Source organism: Ochotona curzoniae, unplaced genomic scaffold, assembly GCF_017591425.1.
Source record: "Ochotona curzoniae isolate NIBS_2020 unplaced genomic scaffold, NIBS_Ocur_1.0 contig_3498, whole genome shotgun sequence".
NCBI lineage: Eukaryota > Metazoa > Chordata > Mammalia > Lagomorpha > Ochotonidae > Ochotona > Ochotona curzoniae.
The window spans coordinates 18017299-18036391 of NW_024465885.1; the positions used below are offsets into that span (position 1 = coordinate 18017299).

At 33.3% G+C, this 19093-nt stretch overlaps 1 protein-coding gene across 3 annotated transcripts in view; it reads right to left on the reverse strand.

Moving 5' to 3' along the window:
- Positions 1–19093, reverse strand: part of EPHA3 (EPH receptor A3) — a 322548-nt gene that overhangs the window by 283967 nt on the left and 19488 nt on the right. For all 3 annotated transcript variants that reach the window (XM_040980850.1, XM_040980852.1, XM_040980851.1), the window contains exon 2: positions 18202–18266. In XM_040980850.1, coding sequence (XP_040836784.1) covers positions 18202–18266 — 65 coding nt within the window. The remainder of the gene's footprint in view (positions 1–18201; positions 18267–19093) is intronic.

A 19093-nucleotide genomic window follows, 5' to 3' on the forward strand; every position in this document is an offset into this window, starting at 1 on the left:
GCACACTTGAAGAGTTGTAGACAAAAATTCCTGGGATTATTTCCTGTATGATCATTGGCAAATCAAAACAAGTACATCATCAGCCTCAAGTGGGTTAGATCTCTCCTTTGGGTCCCCTGCCCTGGTTTTTACTCCCACAATATCATCCTTTTACAACAGCCATCTGCTTGGAGAAATGTGGCTATTGAGATAACCATGAACTTAAGCACATTTTCCACAATCCAAAGAAAGTCATGGAAAACACCTAACAGAAATGTGATATTCTATGTTCCTTGTTCTTCATTTTTTTTTCATCAATTTTGCAAGAGATCTGGTTTTGTGTAAGAACACCATAGCAATTTGCTACAGGTGTTATGGATAACAGCTGAGGCATGAAGAGGGAACCTTGTTAATAAAGGTCAAACATTATTTGTTTTAATTCCACAGCTTTAAAAGTAACTAAACACTCTGTTAAAGAATATCTGGCAATGGTTTGTAGTGAAGTTACCTACCTTAATATTAATTTTTCTGAATTAAACATTGGATTTAAGTGTTCCTTCAAGAAAAAGGTAGAAATGGTTGGCCAAGATTGGGACATTGAATTGCACCATCTCAGTGTGCTGGCTTTTATCCCAGTACAAACCTTCACTTCATCACAATTTTATTCTCATATATCTGCAAACCAGAACTATCCATGAAAGTTTATTCTATTCTTTCAGCTTTTGCACTCTACACATTAAGAGGCAGACACCTTGTTTCTGCCACATTATCTGGCTTCATTTGTGTGCTGATGCTGTGTCAATTTTGAAATCTGTCCAGGCAATGAGAGGTGTCCTGTTTTCTGTCCATGGCCATCTGGCTGCCCTAGCTATAATTTGTTCAGGGAAAAAAATGTGTGGGAGACATGAGTGAATTTAGAGCAAGAGGAGAGTGATATTATTGAAAGTATTAAGGGTAACATAGAACATATATAAGCAATTTTTGTCTATTTTAAAAATAAAATTTGATTGCTATATCTGATATCAAAAATGTATTGTTTAATTTGTTTGTTTGTGTTGTTTTAGTAATTTGCCATTAATGTCATTCTTGTCTCTGTGTGAACATATTTTAATCTAGAAAATGAGAGAAACAAAATTTCAAAAACTAGAAAACAAACCCTTGAATTTTACACCAAGATTGAAATGAAAACAAAAACAACAATTTCCCAGATATCTGATCCTGGCACTTGGGGCTGATTTTGCTAAAAGCAAGGCAAACCAGTCTCCACCATGCAAAAATAGAGGAAGAATGATACACTAGACAACTGCCTAAAAATAAACAATTTATTGGAGGCCAGTTGCAAATAAGAGCAATTACTCCTAATTTTATAGAACGTGTTTCACTTTTTCCAATTTCATTGACTTTCTTCATGTTTAGTATAAGGAAGGCCTGTAGTTCTAACATTCAAATAAGCCAGATGTGAGCAATCCCTAGTTATAGAGTTTTCACTAAAAAACAATACTCATGTGAAAGTGGATAAGATAAGATTTTAAAGATAAAACTTTCCTTTTCCGAACAGTCTAAAAATCCTTTTTCTTCCTGTGACACATTTACTGTTTTTGGTTTTGTTTGTTCATTTACAACATAAAAGTTGCAAATTAAATTTTACTTCTCAACAGTGACTAGAAAATATGTTTCTTCAAATGGCAAGTTTACTAGTTTAACACTGTTCATCACACAAAGAATGCCATTTGTTTTGGTTTGGATACTTACAGTCTGTTTGTGTAATGCCGAAATGAGGATGCTTTCCTATGCAGAAAGAACTGACAGCTGTAATCACCCCTATCACTGCAGTAGGACTTGGTTGGTAACCTGCATACTGTATAATGCATGAATCTGTTCAACCTTTTCAAAGATGAAAAAAGGTAATGTCGCGAAAGAAATAACTGACACCATATTTTCACTCTCAGGAAAAGCGAATCTTCAACAAATAAATATATGAGAAGATACTATCCTATTTCAAATTTATGAACTATACTGTAAATCTGCCTATTTTTCTCATCTTTCAGCTTTCATGATTTTTACATAGTGTGGTAGTGTGAAAAAGTGTTGGAACCTTATTTATTATTTTTATAAACAATCTCAAGGTCATGTTGAAAGTCAACCTGGATTGTAATCACAAAGCACAATGATTTAAAATTCACTTCAGAAGTTGTTTTTCTTTCATCTGTAAGACCATTCTTTCATTAACACCATCTTGAAATATTAATGTACTTCTGAGAAAATTGAATGGAATAATATATGTTGTTATAACCTGGCGCAAGGTAGGCATTTATTAAATGCTATATGACAATCAAGTTAACACAACTAGAAAAAAAAATATTTTGTATATTTCCTAGACTTTAAAAATGTGTTTTAAGTGTCACAGAAGGTGAATACCCATAGTTAAAAATATAATTTGCTATTCCTAAATGATTATTTGAAAATTATACAAGTTTGGAATATACTAAATTCTTACTGATTTTCTAAAACTGCTGTGCTTATTACCACTAAAATATTTAGACCTAGGGGAGGATGACTTACAATCCTTTTTTTCATATTTAATATAAAATATTATAAAGAAATACTTAAATGGTATCTTCTCTCTGAAAACCGCAAGTTTTCTAAAATTTCACAGTGCAAAAAATAGAACTATAATAGGATGATTAAAATTGTAATTAGGTTTCTGTAAAATGTACCATTTAAAAGCAGATAAACTTGGTACTTATGAAGGATTTAAAAATAAATATTGATTCTTTTCACCACTAAAGAGAAGTTGGCTACACAAAGTATTCCATATTTATGTAGGATTTTAATGGTTATGTAAATATATGAATCTTGTCAATTGATTACACTAAATTAATATAAATTACATTTTATATTTATTTTTTATTCCCTACATACTTACTATAAATATGCTCCTAGATATTTCAGACTAAAAATGTCTCAATATTTTATTTGTCTTCAGATGAAACATGTAAATACATCTCTAACAACTTAAATAACAAATTAAAATTTCCAACATTCAAAAAATTATATGTATTTGATTTTGAACACCTTGCATTACATGATTCAGCCTTTCATCTGAGCTACCCACAATGGAGAGGTGTGACAAATAGCTACCAAATGAATGAAATTCATCACATGATATACGAAGTTAACCTTAAACAAGAGTACATCAAGTTTGGGAAAAACAAAATCACTTTTTTTTTTTAATTTTGAGGGAAAAAATGAAATCTATCCATATAAGGACAATTAGAAGTCCATAGAAAAATATATTACAAAAACAAAACTATGCATGAATTTTAAAATGTGTTTGCACCGGAATAACCTTAGCAGGGCCAGTGCATTTGCTCAACAGGCTCATTGCTAGCATCTCATATAGGCACCAGTTCGTGTCCTGGCTGCTTCACTTCTGATCAAGCATTCTGCTTAGGACTGGGAAAGCAGTAGAGGATAGTACAAGTCCTTGGGTCTCTGAATCTACATTGGACACCAGGAGAAGCTCCTGGCTCCTGACTTCAGATCAACTCAGCTTTGCTGGTTGTAGCCATTTGAAGTGGGTATACCACTGTAAACCTAACTTTTGAATAAAACTAAACATTAAAAAAAAATAAACTTATTGGTTCCATTTTCCATGTCTTCTGAATTATTCATATGTAATATTTACATTCTTTTTTTCATTTAGAACCATGTACTAACATTTGTTTTATGATCTCATATTCACTTTTGTAGTATTAACTGATTTATTTAAAAGATGGAGATTCAGAAGTGAGAAAGCGAGACAGAGAGTTGTTCCATTCGCAGGTTCAGTTCGCACATAGCTGCAACAGTTAGTGCTGGGACAGACTGAAGCCAGTATCCAGGAGTTCCATCCATTCTTGTACTTTAGCCGTCATGCACTGCTTTCCTCAGGGACATTATTAAGGAGCTGGAGCTTAAGGGGAGGAGCCAGGAATTAAAACCCGTGCCATCGAGGATGCCAGTAGACATAGGCTTTACCTGCTTTGCCACAATCCAGGCACCCACACTCATTTTTTATATGTTTATTCCTATACATATAAAACTGCTTTTCACTTTGTGCTATGCTGTGTTGTAATTAAGAAATTGAGTAAAACTTCAAGTATATTCTTTTAGAAGTGTATAATTTTCTGAAGGCTTAAATCATGATCAAATATGGATATGAATTCCAGTATCTTTAAATATACAAATAAAATTGTATGAATTCCATTAGTCTACCCCACAATGTTTAACAGTATGCACATTTCCAGTCCTGAGAATTATTCATAAAAACAGATAAGTAAAATCACTACGACATCTTGAATGGTACTGACCCTAAGTTAAAGCTTTCATATATGAAAAAACAAAAGCCTGCAGTTTTGCAGAGCTTTAAATCATAATAAGGAAGAGCACAAGTTGTTCATTTTAGGTTTATCAGAAGTACACAATTGAAACCATTTTATTAAATTACTGTGTAAGTGACTTACGTATCATGTGTTGGCTCTGAGAAGTCATTGAAGATGATCATGACAACATTTGAATTTGTAACCAAAGTGCAAAAATGTGTATAAACAAATATAAGCAGCAGAATGATGATGATTAATTTTGTGAGCCATAAGTAGAATAGTCAAAGTACTGAAGAATATATGTGAAATACAGTAAACATTCCACTACACAGTTTCAATGTGAGGCCTTTCTTTTTGGCAAAAGAAATTCTTATCCAACAGTATTGTAATTTGGTAATTTTTCAGTGTGAGAAATCTCAGACTTTAGAAAAAGCAAGCTAACTGTCAGTCTCATTTACAAGCTCCTATACTTTCAAAAAATGATAGATGGATCATTTCAAACAGAATTTGAAAAAGGAGATTTCTCACTAAAGCTTCAGGATGCATGGGACCACAAAGTGGATTTGAAAATTTACCATACTTAATATTTATTTTTAAACATCTACCAGTTCTAATATCACATTTGCACAGAGGGTGAATATTTGTATATGAATATTTAGACTCGTACTAAGATGTTAAGTTTTCCTAAAATGACATATTATTTGTATACTAATTACACATTATTTCTATGTTACTTATACAATGTTAACATTATATAATACTAAAACACTGTAATACACATGTGACCTAGAAAATTTTTCCTAATATGCAAAGTCTTATTTCCTCACATAAAATTTTCAGAATGATTGAAAAATGTACTCAGGGACACATTGATGTCTATGTGAGGTGTGTGTGTGTGTGTGTGTGTGTGTGTGTGTGTGTGTGTGTGTGTGTGTTTGTGTGTATGTAGTACTGGGTGTAACTTATATTGTATAAAAAAAGCATCCTAGTAAATTCTAGGTATTATGTAAATCTGTTCATACTTTATTATTTTTTTCTTTTTTTAAAGATGTATTAGTTTATTTGAAACTCTAAGTTACAGAGATAGAGAAGAAGAGAATGAATAGATGCAGGCAAAGACTTTCTAGAGCAATCATCAAAAGCAAATGCAGTCAAGACCAAAATAAACAAATGGCACTAGATCAAACTAAGAAACTTGTGCACAGCAAAGGAGACAATCAATAAAGCAAAAAAGCACCAACAAAGTGAGAGAAAATCTTTGCACACTACACAACAAATAGGAGGCTAATATACAAAGAACTCCAGAATAACCATAACAACAAAACAAATAAACCAGGCAAGAAATGAGCAAACACTTTTCAAAGGAACAAATCCAAATGGCTAACAGACATACAAAAAATGTTCAAGTTCCCTAACAAAAAGGGAAATTAAAAAAAAAAAAACTAAGGTTCTATTCAACTCCAGTGAGAATGATCCACACACAGAAAACTACCAACAACAGCTGTTGGCAAGGATGTGGAGAAAGAGGAACTCTACCCCACTGCTGGAGTGATTTCAGGCTGGGGCAGCCACTACAGAAGTCAGCATGGAGAATACTCTGGCAACTGAAAAGTAACCTAACATGTGACCTAGCAATCCCACTCCTGGGAATATATCCAAGGGATCCCAGAGCCTGTGAAGCTGTATTATCAAACAATAAGAAACGAAGACACAGATCGACTGGATCAAAAATACAATCCATCAGCTGCCTGCAGGAGACAAATCTCAGAAACAAAGACACATGCAGACTGAAAGAATGTAAGAAGGTATTCCATGTCCGTAGGAAGGAAAAAGGAGCAGGCATAGCCACTCTAATATATAAAACACACTTTAACATAAAAAAATAAAAGAGATGAAGAATGGAATGGTGGTGGTACCTTGATCAATTAAACAAGAATAAATGAATACAGTAAATGTATATGCGCCAAATGGCAGGATGCCATCTATTTAAAAACAACTGCAGGGCTTAGCATAGTAGTCTAGCTGCTAAATTTCTCGCCTTGAACACATCGGAATCCGATATGGATGCTGGATTGTATCCAGCTCCCTGCTAGTTGCCTGGGAATGCAGTCAAGAACAGCCCAAAGCTTGGGATCCTGCATCCACGTGGGAGACAAGGAAGAGGCTCCGAGCACCTGGCTTTGGATCCGCTCAGCTCCAGCCATTGTGTGTGTGAATCAACATATGGAAGATCTTGCTCTCTGTGTCTCCTCCTCTCTGTACAGCTGCCTTTCAAATAAAAATAAATATTTTTTTTAAAACTGCTTATATATAAAATGCAACTGTTTATATATAATATATAAACATATATATCCATATATATCATATATAATATATAAGATATATTATGCATATAATAGATAAAGTATATGTATATATTAAATGCATAGACTTCAGTACAATAATAATGGGGCATTTCAATATGCCACTATCATCAATGCAAATAGTGACTTACCTATACTACAGATTGAATGGACCCACCGAATATCTACAGAACATTTCACCACACAAATGGAGAACACACATTCTTTTTTTTTTTTTAGTTTATGGAACTTTTTTCAGGAAATGCCAAGGCATAAAGCAAATCTTCATAAATTCAAGATAATTATGTCATGCATCTTTTTATGACCACCAGGAAACAGGAAACTAAGAATTTCTTAATTTCATAAAACATATAAACACACAGAGAATGTAGACTATGTTTCTGAATGAACAGTGGGTCACATAAGAAATAGAAAAGGAAGTTAAAAATTCCTGGAAATGAAAGAAGATGGCAAAACAATATAACAAAGAATTTGGGGCAGAGTAGAAACAGTGCTGAGAGGAAAGTTTTTCAAATTTAGGGCTTTTGTCAATACATTAGAATGCATCAAATAAATGATCTTTCAATGCATTTCCAGGACCTAGAAAAACAACAGAATGTCAAACTCCATATTAACAAAAAGAAAGAGCTAGTATTAGAAATGAATTTTATTAAAAAAAACAGATATGTAAGATCAATAAATGGAGGAGCTATTTACTGAAAAACAACAACAACAACAAAAAACTAACAAAATTTATCCATCAATGGCCCAACTCATATGAACAACAACAACAACACCAAAAAGATAGAAGACCTGACTCCATAAAATCAAAGAGGAAAAGGGAAATGTAACAACAGATATAACAGCTATACAAAGAATCATCACTAATTACTACAAAAAGCTATATGCCAATAAACTGGAACATTTAGAAGAAATGAATACACTTTTTAGACACTTACAATCTACCAAAACTAAGTCATGAAGACATAATAAGCAATAACCAAGACAGAAATTTATTGTCATAAAAACTCTCCCAAAAAAGTGAAATCCAGGACTGTGCCCAGTGAGATGGCCGAGTGGCTAAATCCTTGCATTGTATGGACCAGGAAGCTCATTGTCACATTTGCTATTACATATAGTCATGGCAGTTTTAGCAAAGCTGGTAGACAAGCAAAACACATCAAAGGGATACAAATTAGAAAATTCAACAGTGTGTGTATACAGTAATATTTCTATGGCTCAGAAAGAACTTTTGTATCAGTCACATCAGCAAATAAACCTTAATTATATTGGAATAAACCTAACCAAGCAGATGAGACATCTCAATGATGAAAACTACAAAACATTAAAGAAAGAAATAGAAAACAGGCAAACTAAATATGGTGTGTTTTGCCAATGATAGAATCAACATTACCAAATTGTTATTACCAGCAGCAATCTATAGATTTAATCACATCCTAATCAACATACAGATTACATTTTCAGATCTAGACAAATAATGCTAAAATTCATATGGAGACAAAAGAGGTTCTGAATAGCTAAACAGTCTTAAACCACAAAAGATATGCTGGAGGTATCATCACACCGGACTTCAAAATGCATTACAGAGTAGTATTAATCAAAACAGCCTGGTACTGGAATAAGCCAAAAACACAAGTCAATGGGACAGAACAGAACTTCCATAAATGAACCCATATATCTATACTAAACTTATTTTTGATGAGCTAATTGATATCAATGGAGGGAGAAAGAACACTCTCTTCAATAAATGGTACTGGGAAAGTTGCATCTACAGGTACAGGAATTGAGAGAAAAGCCTCCAAGTTTCACCTTATACAAAAATAAACATTAAGTGGATTAAAGGTATACATCTACTACCTAATTCCAACAAAAGTCTGTAGTAAAACATATGGAACACTATTCAAAACATAGGCACAGGCCAAGACTTCTTGAAAAAGACATCAGAGGCACAAGCAATTAAAACAAGAATGAACAAATAGGATTATATCTAGGTAGAAATCTTCTGCACTGCAAAGAAACTGATCAAATGCGAACAGTCAGCCAACAGCAAGGAAGAAAATATTTGAAAAATATGCAACTGATAGAGTATTACTCTCCAGGATCTATAAAGAACTCAAAGAATTCAACAACGCAAAAAGCAATCTAGTTTACAAAATGCCAAAGGGCATGACAGGCATATCTGAAAGAATGAAATACAAATGGCCAATAGACATTTGAAAAATGTTCAGATTCACTTAGCCATCAGGGAAATGCAACCAATATTGAAAACAATATGGAGATTTCTCCTCCTTATTAATTTACCAGATGGAACAGCTGTGAATTTATCCAAGTTGAGATTAAATAAGCACATGAGAGATTATCTAACAACCATGTTTAGAGCAACTCAGTGGCTAAGATATGGAACCAACTCAGCTGCCCATCAACTGATGACTGAATAAAGTGGTACATGCACACACACACACACACACACACACACACACACACACACACACACACACACACACAACGGAATACTACTCAGTTATAAAAAAGAAAGAAACCTTACTATTTGGAGTAGGGGGGAACCTAGATCCAGATGTGAATTATTATGCTTACTGAAATAAGTTGGTCCCTGAAAGACAGATATCATATGTTCTCTCTAATCTGTGACAAGCAATACACAGAGCACAAAATCATAACCACTTTAAGTGAGATTAGTAAACAGGAAATAAACTGTCATATTGTATATAACATCCCTCTAAATTCCTAAGTTAGGATAAGATCTCTATTTTTATGTCATGTTACTTTATTTTTTCTTTTTCCTCTACTGGATATGACATTATACTTCTCTATATTGAAAAATTAAGCTTGATGATGTAAAGTGAAATAATATGTTGCTATAATAATATGGGAAAAATATAGTGGGAATAGATAGTAGGGAAGCAGTAGGAGAACTGGAGGAACTCCTATGTTTTCAAAGCTGCATTGTGAAAAATGAGTAATCTATGCATTTTATATACATTCTTAAAATGACAAAATTAATTTTTAAAAGAAACATTACTTAGACTCAAAGGTCAAAAGGTCAGTGGACAACTTTTTCTTAACAGTCAGCTGCAATGTATGACCCAGTAGAATCCAAACCTTGTGGCACAATTTATGAGGAGCTGCATTTGTTTTTTATTTCTCATCAGGATTCTGTCACTAATCCTTTCATTACTGTTATTTTAAGTGACATATTGTTTTGTTATCAACTTACAATGTTGTTTATTATGTATGTGTGGTACAACCACGTAAACCTGCGGAATTTCTACCTTAAAGTTTCACAAATTCTGGGTATATTTGTTCCTGACCTGTATCAAGCTCATTTGAAAATAACTCGTTGCGCACCTCAATTGATGAGGTGTCACTGAAATAGTTGCAGGAGGTAGTCAAGAACTTACATGTAATTTTAACATATTGTCTACTCAATACTATGTCAGATATCACATGTTTGCCTTGATTTAACCTGTAATTTTTGCTTGGTTGTTTGTTATTTTTTGAACCTGTCATTGATACTGTCTCAACCCAGATGTTTTGAAAAATTGAACTTGCATTATTTTTTAACATATTGTTCACTCAATACTATGTCAATTAATTCCATAACGTTGTATATTGATGCTGATGTTTTGTTGGGGATTTTAACTGACCGGAACTTTACTCTGTTAGCTCTACCTTCAGACCAGAGAAGGTCTCCCCAAGAGGCCACTGAACTTATCTGGACAATAAGACGCTGGACTTTATGCTAGGTATATGCTTGCAATGAAGGAATTTCAACTGAACTTGAGCTGCGGTTATGCAGCAAGGTGGAGGAATCCACTATGGGAGGAGGGGTGTGTGAGGGGTGGGGGGAATCCCCAGTGCTCATAAAACTGTATCACATAATACAATGTTAATAACAAAAAAAATAAATCTTTAAAAAAATAAATCTTTTTAAAAAGAAAAAAAATAAAAGAAGCAAAAAAAAAAAAAGAAAATATATTTGTTGTGATGTCACTGTAGCTGTTCTGTGTCTTATTTGATGGTTAACATCAAATTGCATTTTATGATTTGCAAATTGATCTCCTTGATGGGCCAAAGTCTTGGGACCCTGAACCCACACTGGAAACTCAGAAGTACGCCTGGCTCTTGCCTTCAGATTGGTTCTGCTCCTGCCATTGTGGCTGCTTGGGGAGTGAACCAGTGGATGAAAGATCTTTCTCTCTGTCTCTCCTCTTTGTAAATCTGTGTTTCCAATAAAAATAAACAAATTAAAAAGTAAATAAAACGAATCGGTCCCTGTAACCAAACTTTAATCTTCAGCAGGAAAACACCTGACTCACCTCTGTAGAAAGCAGTACAGAGTAACAACAACGTGCAAACTAAAGGGAAACCTCAGATTTATTTTGCAACATTAATTGCACAGGTTCTAAAGTCTGCTAAACTCATCTGCTTATCTTTTCAAAGTAATGCTACCATCCTCAGTTGGCCAAGTTCTAAATTTTTTATAGAAATAGAATCTATAATTTCATAAAAAGCATTTATCTTATGAGAGACAGTGTTTAAGGTGATTTCAGCACATATTTTCCCCCAATGGGTTGATACACACTGGTGTACTGTTTTATATTTGATTTTCCATGATTTACTGAATAACTTGCTATCCTACATTACAATTATCAAGCTATTATGCTGTAAAAAGCATCTAATAAAATTATTGTGATTCTTTAGGACATTACAAAGGAACAAAATAAAGCTAACAGTTTGGAGACATTGCAGACACAGGAGAGAAAATACCGAACGACATATATAATACCTAATCTTTCTAGTTTAGGACTAATCACATTAAAATCATATACTAATTTAAGAGATGTCAAAATATTCATGGCCTGTTACAAAAATTGAAAGTATCTATTTCAGATGTGTTTTGGGTATGAGCTAACCTTTCTAGCACAGTCTTCCGTGCAAATTGATTTGGATTTATATTTGAATCTAAGCTAAAATCAATGCATAGTTGTCAGAGAATGACTTAAGAATCTTTAGTCAGCAAGTGACAGCTTAGTCTCTAACTCATAAATCAAGCAGTGATGATAAAATATGCCTCCACTAGAATGGAGAGCTGATAATAGTGCTATACAGCATAGTTTGCTTTCTGAGCAGATGAAAGATCAGCAGTTTTTGATTGCCTAAAAACATAGCTCTGGGTTGATTGATGTGTTCCAAAGGTTTTGATATTATGTAGGATGCTGATAGCCATGGAACTTGAGCAAATTACCTTAAAATTCTACGCACTGCAATATGCTAAATTTTAAATCACATAATCTCAGATTCTTCCTACTTATAGATCATAGACCAAGCAAGAGGAAGGAGTAAAGAATGTTATACTGAGATCCAGAAAGCAATGATATGATATTTGATTAGGTCACTAATATCCCAGGGCTTAGCTGCCTATTTATTTAAGTAATGAATAACACTGAATAATTTTTATGGTCTCAATTGCCTCTAAAATTAACCACTCATTTAAAGATAATACATTGCTCTGAATACAGTAAGCTTTTGTTGGTTTAGTAGATAAGTAGAATGGCAACTTCAATAAGTTTTTTAATACAATTCTATTTCCAAGTATAAAACAATATTTTTTTTAGTTTTTATGATGATGAGTATGTTGCTTTTTATTGCTTTTCCATCAGGAGAATATGCAAATGTACATCAAAATTACATCAGTAATTCTGTCTGGAAAATGCCGACTCAGCACATTCTCCCAATATTAAAGATGCAGATGACATGTGGAGCTATGGAAATTCACACAATTTAGCTTGCTGATTCATGGCACCATCAAGCTTAAAATACTACTGGGGACATTCGAGCAATGCCATAAGCTTTTCTTTATCAGCTTTCTTGGAATTCTACGGCATAGAAAATATGTTCAATTGCTGATTAGTCTTTAAAATTATTAAAACCACTGTATTATGTCTCTCTTTATCAATTAAATGAATAGTCCTGATTGCTCAACTCATGTGTATGCCTCCTCATGTTGAGAAGAGGCATCATTGTCTATAATACTATACTAAAATTTAGCTTATTCTTATATTAGGGCAAAAGTATATTGACCAATAATGTTTTACTGAAAATTAATTTTCATTAAAGCATTTAATAATATTTTTATTTTGCTTTGCCTGTAGGCTTTAGATAATTGTTATTTCCTTTAAAGATCTTGTAATTTTCTTAATTGTCTAACTCTAGATTTTCTTTGTCTTATGCTTTTATTATAAGATGGATAGGATTTTGTTAAATAAAATTATAATATGTGCTATTTTTATTATAAAACTAAAAGAAATGGAAAAGGAAAAATGGTTTTCATGCTCATGCTTTCTTGGAGTCTAAGTAAAATGATGAAGTTCTCTCTTATGTTAGATAACTTATATGCATAGCTAGTGGTATAGAGGGCCCATCTTCTCACAGAAAAGTTTAGACTGTTCTTCCTGACTTCTGTGTCTTTTACAATCAGAGCATCCCCTACAATCACTTGCTGAAAATATTGACTTTAATTCATGTCCTTTGTTTTCATATAGCATATAAAACCTGCCAAAATCAGATTCCCTTAACTTTCTAGACAAATCTGTCATTTTTCTAGATCTTCCTTTCAGGGACTACTTGATGGAACTTGTTATAGTCTTCATTCACATCTCCCTATTATTTTGCTCACAACTTTTTGAGTGTTTACTTTCAATATCATTTTTATTGATTTTAATATCATTTCTTATTACAATCAAAACTGAAGGCACTACAGAAGATGCTTGACTACTTGATGATATAAAATTGAATGCCATGACAAACTTCAAAGAAAATATATCCCCAGATGCCAGTAAATCACCTGTTCTCTCTTATTTATTATAAAAGATCTATATTTAAAAACTCTAGTAGCTTTACTATTTATGAATCATTCACAGTGCAATATTAATTATGAGGTTGAGATGAACTGAATCAATCAGCAGCCAAATGCTATCGTAACTAATGTGTTATTCATTGCATCAGATAATGGTATTCTTGCACAGCTGCTCCCCAGATTTAGGCAGCATCAAAATCAAAACTCCAGGTGAGGACAGTCCTGTGATATAATGGATTTAAAAGTTCCCTGAAATGCTGGCATCCCACACGGGTACTAGTTGAATCCCAGATGCTTTACATTTGATATAGCTCCCTAATAATATGCCAAGGAAACAGTGGTGGATGGCTCAAGCAGTTGGGCTACTGTAGCTACAGGAGAGACTTGGAAAAAGTTTCTGGCTCCTGGTTCCTGCCTTCTGACCTGATAATTTTTGGTCATTATGTTTATGATGTTTATAACAGAATACATTATTAAAAGGAAATATTGAGGGCCCATCACCATGGCCTAATGGTTAAAGTCCTTGCCTTGCACATGCCAGAATCCCATATGTATGCTGGTTCTAATCAGACAGTCTCACTTCCCATCAGCTCCCTGCCTATTTCCTGGGAAGGCAGTGGAGGACGGGCCAACGCCTTGGGACCCTGTACCCACATGGGAGACCAGAAGAGTTTCTTGGCTTCAGATGGGAGGAGCTCTGGGAGGTAGCTACTTGAGGAGTGAATCAAGAGATGAAAGATCTTCCATTCTGTCTCTTATTCTCTCTGTATATCTGACTTTCCAATAAAAGTAAAATAAATCTTGAGAAAAAGAAAATATTGGATAAAATGTCTTATCAACATACTGGAAAAAATATTATATAAACTTAGGCATCAAAAAAATATTTTTCTTCTTGTGTTTCATGTACTAGAGATGAATAATTTTAGAAGCCTTCAAGGAACTTCAAGTATAACATTAATAATATTTTATTCATATAGTAATTCTTGAATAAAGTCAACTTGACCAATGGAGGAATATTGATATTAATAAGCAGAATATTAAGGCTGCAGAATTATTTAAAGTATTTGCATTGTAGATATCATAACCTTAAATATTCTGAGATCCAATAATTATCATTTACTGCTTGGTCCCAATATAAAAAGTATTTCACACTTTATTGTTTTACAGAATAAATTCATGTCTTAAGTGTTTCAAATGAAGTTAACTGCTCAAGTGCAATAAACAAAAAAGTCAAGAATATTAGCTCATAAAACAAAACAAAACAAAATAAAATAAAACAAAAAATAGAGGAAGATATTTTTAAGTAAGAAAAATTTAGGGGTAAATTGCTATTTTTTATGATTTTTTTTTCGATAATTTTTATTCACATTTAATGAAATCTCAGAATTAAAACATTTTGCACTAGGGGGTGCTTATATTTTTATACTCCTGATATAAATTGATATATTTCTGAATAATACTCAGAAACCTCAAAATATAATATTTATTCTATATCCCTTTTAGAAAATATTAAATTATTAGCAATTCAGAAACTTATATATGAGTACTTTAAGAACTTGACAGAAAAGGTTGTTAAAGATAAGCTTATTTTTTTGTCCAAAATGTAGAAATCCATGAATAGTTTTATCCTAATATGAATTTCCCATAAATCTCTTTTATGACATCTCATATGCACAGATATCAAAAATATTTGGACAGGAATAACTGTATTTTTTAATTCTATTTTTCATTAGCTTTTCTACATGGTCACAGATTATCATGCATTAATGTATAGAGAATGTCTTACTAAATCTGTTCCACCAAGCATTAAAATATATAAGTGTTGAGTCACTTCACTTACATTTAAAAAAATATACCTTTCCATCATAAAATAACATTAATTAAAGTCACACAAAGTAACAGGCATTGATATCAAGAAGATACCAGTTTCAAACAACAAACTATCCATATAGGAAATAACTGTCTAAAAGCAGAATTTTGTTCTTAATATTAACTTAAGACATACATGCCAAATTATTTGAGTGAAAGTATGAACCATTTAAACATTCAAAATGAAGAATGAAAATTAGATGAATGCATTCTTCATTTTATTTAATATTATTTACACTTAATGTATGTTAGAAGATTAATACTGCAAACGGTAAATTCCAAGTAAACAAAACCGAAGCAAATATTTCTAGTCTCATGTACTATAAATCCCACAAAGCAATAAATCAATGTAAAATAAACAAAGAACACTAGAAGTTATACATGAACAATTCTACTCCAAGCCCCCAAAGTATAAATAAGGGGTACTTATGCAGCATGGGTGACATATGTAATAACACAGATTAGCAATGACATCTTCTAAGTTACTGAAAAAGAAACATTCTAATTTTTACACAGTAAATTTTGATTGACTAAATTCTACCTTTTCTAATTACTGTCACATTTCATTTTGTTTCATAGTATATTTAGTTTTAAGGTAATTAAAAATATAACTGAAACTTTGCCACATTTTTCTAATTTGATCAGATATCCTTGCTTAAAAGTTCAGCATTAGCAGGTGAAATGGACATTTAAAATAGCATAGGATAAAAAATTCAAATGGTTGACAACAATGTGTCACATATGTCAAAAACTTGACTTTCTTGTATCAATTATTGAGCATAAGAAGCAAAATTAAGATAATAGTTCCTAAATGGTATTATTGATGATACCAGTTATTAAAATACTCTTGAATTTCAAAACCCATTCACGAAGTAAAAACTACAAATCCAGCAGTTACGTCTTGCAGAATCCAGATTTAACATAACATGATGATTGCAATATTAAGGATAAATAATATTACACTAGAAATTAGGGAAGTAATGCTTTTTTGTTTTAGAGAAAATTTTTATCATTGATTCATTCATCCAAAGTAGGGAGACAAGAGTAAAGTTATTCTGAGGAATGTTTCTCAAACTCAAAGCACTTCATCATCACCAGCAGATACTGCTGAGATGTGGATTCCCGTTCAGGAAGTCGGGCTGAGAGTCTGCGCTTCTCATCACCCCGGGCAGAGTGCTGCAAGCCTCCCTTCTCCCCCATCACACCCCAAGTGCGCAGCGCTATCTGAGGAAATGGAAGTGCCAATGCCATTTCACCGCAAGAACCTCGTGAGTAACTGTGAAGGAATGGAGAAATAGTATCTTCTTTAAGTGAAAACGCGGGGTAGTGGATTTAATACACAAGTTAATTGCTTACTGTTTTAAAAAAGCATGTATTTATCACAAAAAAAAATGCAATCATGTTTTTGCTTTTCTTCTTCCTCAAGGAGCATATTTCTGTGATTTACAATCACATGATGCAATGAAAACGATACATTTCTAAAACCAAAATTAAGGTCAGGTTTGATTTTTGATGATTATTTTAAAATGAGTGTTCCAGATAAATCCTGGGTCTTGATTGACTCTTTTAAGACAATCCAGGCTTTTTTTTTTTTTTTAATCCTGCTCTCTTCAATCCTTTTTACACCTATGGGAAAACCAAATCCTGGCTTACTTCCTACTCTCTTCTCCAAAGCAGCTAATGAAGACCTGATTATAGATTTTGGCATTTTGTCAATTTCAAGGTGTGCCAGGAAGAGAAGCAGATACAAAGATGACAGATAGATGAAGTATCCTTGATGAAAAACATCCACGCTGAAGGTGCTGGTAGTGCTGTAAAAATCAGCTATGAAAGCACAAGAAGTGTAGACTGAAAAATAAACACTACATGTAAATGGCTGCAACCTGTCGTGAAAGAGGACAATAATAGCCGGAAAATGAGTATATGAATATGTCCTTATGGTGAATAATTTAAAGTATCAGTTTGGATTTTTCACAAGCCACACTTAGAAAAAAGCACATACATTTACACTCTTGATACACAATTTTGTAGCAATAAAGTTTTTCCAAATATATAATCCTTCATTCTTTTTTAAAATATGAGAAACTTCATCACACAAAAGTTTCATTGTAAACATTTGTGGCAACAAAATGCCAAAATTATATTTGTAATCTATACATGGCTCTGTGTGTAGGAAAATAAAATATTTAGAATTTAAAGGTAACATCAGGATTTTTTTTTTTCTAAATGCAATCTCAGTTTTAAACTTATATACACACTGACAGCCCTTAACGAAAAATTAGGTCCCAGCAAGCATGGCTTATTTTTGTGGAAAACGGTATGCTACTCCACTTGGCTTAAGCATCATGGTCAGTTTTAAGGATGTTGCTTTGGAGATAACCATCTTGAATTGCACACTCTATGTCATTTAAGTTTAGAACATTTTCTCCCATTGCCCAGTTCAATCACACACCAAAACAGTCAGATAATCATGCATAAATCATTTTTATAACACCAATAAGAATTAAACTACTTAATCAGCCTATTTGAATAACTGATAGTTTCAGAGAAAAGACTTCAAAATTCCCAATTCCCAGTACTTAAAGAATACAAATAGTTAGCTGGGTTTCGGCAAGTGCTGAAACGATTTGCAAATATAATTTTACAATAGAGGCAGAGAAGTTGCCTTTACAAATCAAACTGATGATGGCTTCAGTTTCCTAAAGAAACAATAGGATGATTTTTCCCTACAAGAGTTTACTGAACTCACCCCATGTGATGGATAAGAGATCCAACCCAGCTCTCCTTGAATTGTTTTCGAATCCAGTAGATTGACTAAAAGGGAACACAAAACAGAAACACAGTTTGAGTACTGAATTCTTTCCTTTTTTTTTTTTTTTGCTGCTCATTTATGACTATCCGTTGATATTTTTATTTGTTCATTTTCTTTAAAAAAATACGACTTAATTTTATTAAAAAAAGAAAAGTTTTCATTTGTGTATTTGAAAGGTAGAGTACAGAGAGAGAGAGAGAGTGAGAGATCCAAGGAGAGAGACTAATCTTCTATCCTCTTGTTCACTCCCCAAGTGGCTGCAACAGCCGAGAGAGAGAGAGAGAGAGAGAGAGAGAGAGAGAGAGAGAGAGAGAGAGAGAGAGAGAGACTAATCTTCTATCCTCTTGTGCACTCCCCAAGTGGCTGCAACAGCCAAAGCTGGGCCACTCTGAATCCAGGAGCCCAACACTGGTTCTGGGCCTCCCACCTTGGTGCAGAGTCAGAAGTGGAGCAGCTGGGCCTGGAGCTGGCATCCACACAGGATGTGAGGTCACAGGCCCCTGCTTTACTCACGGCACTATAACAACAGTTCCCACTTTTTAAAATCAATTTATGATGAGTTTCAGAATTACCCAAAAGATAGTAGCCATACTAATGTCTGCAAATCCAGCATATGATTATGCTCTATTTCACTTCCTTCCAATCAAGCTCCTTGCTAATAACTTGGGCAATCTAAATGAAACTCTTGGCCTCTGACTCAGCCTGGCTCTGCTGAGCCTAAGAAACTGTATCATGAAAAATCAAAATTAAAAAACAATAATAACAGCCAAAAACATTCGGTGAATGAACCGGTATATACAAATGGAAGTTCTCTCTCTCTCCCTCTCTC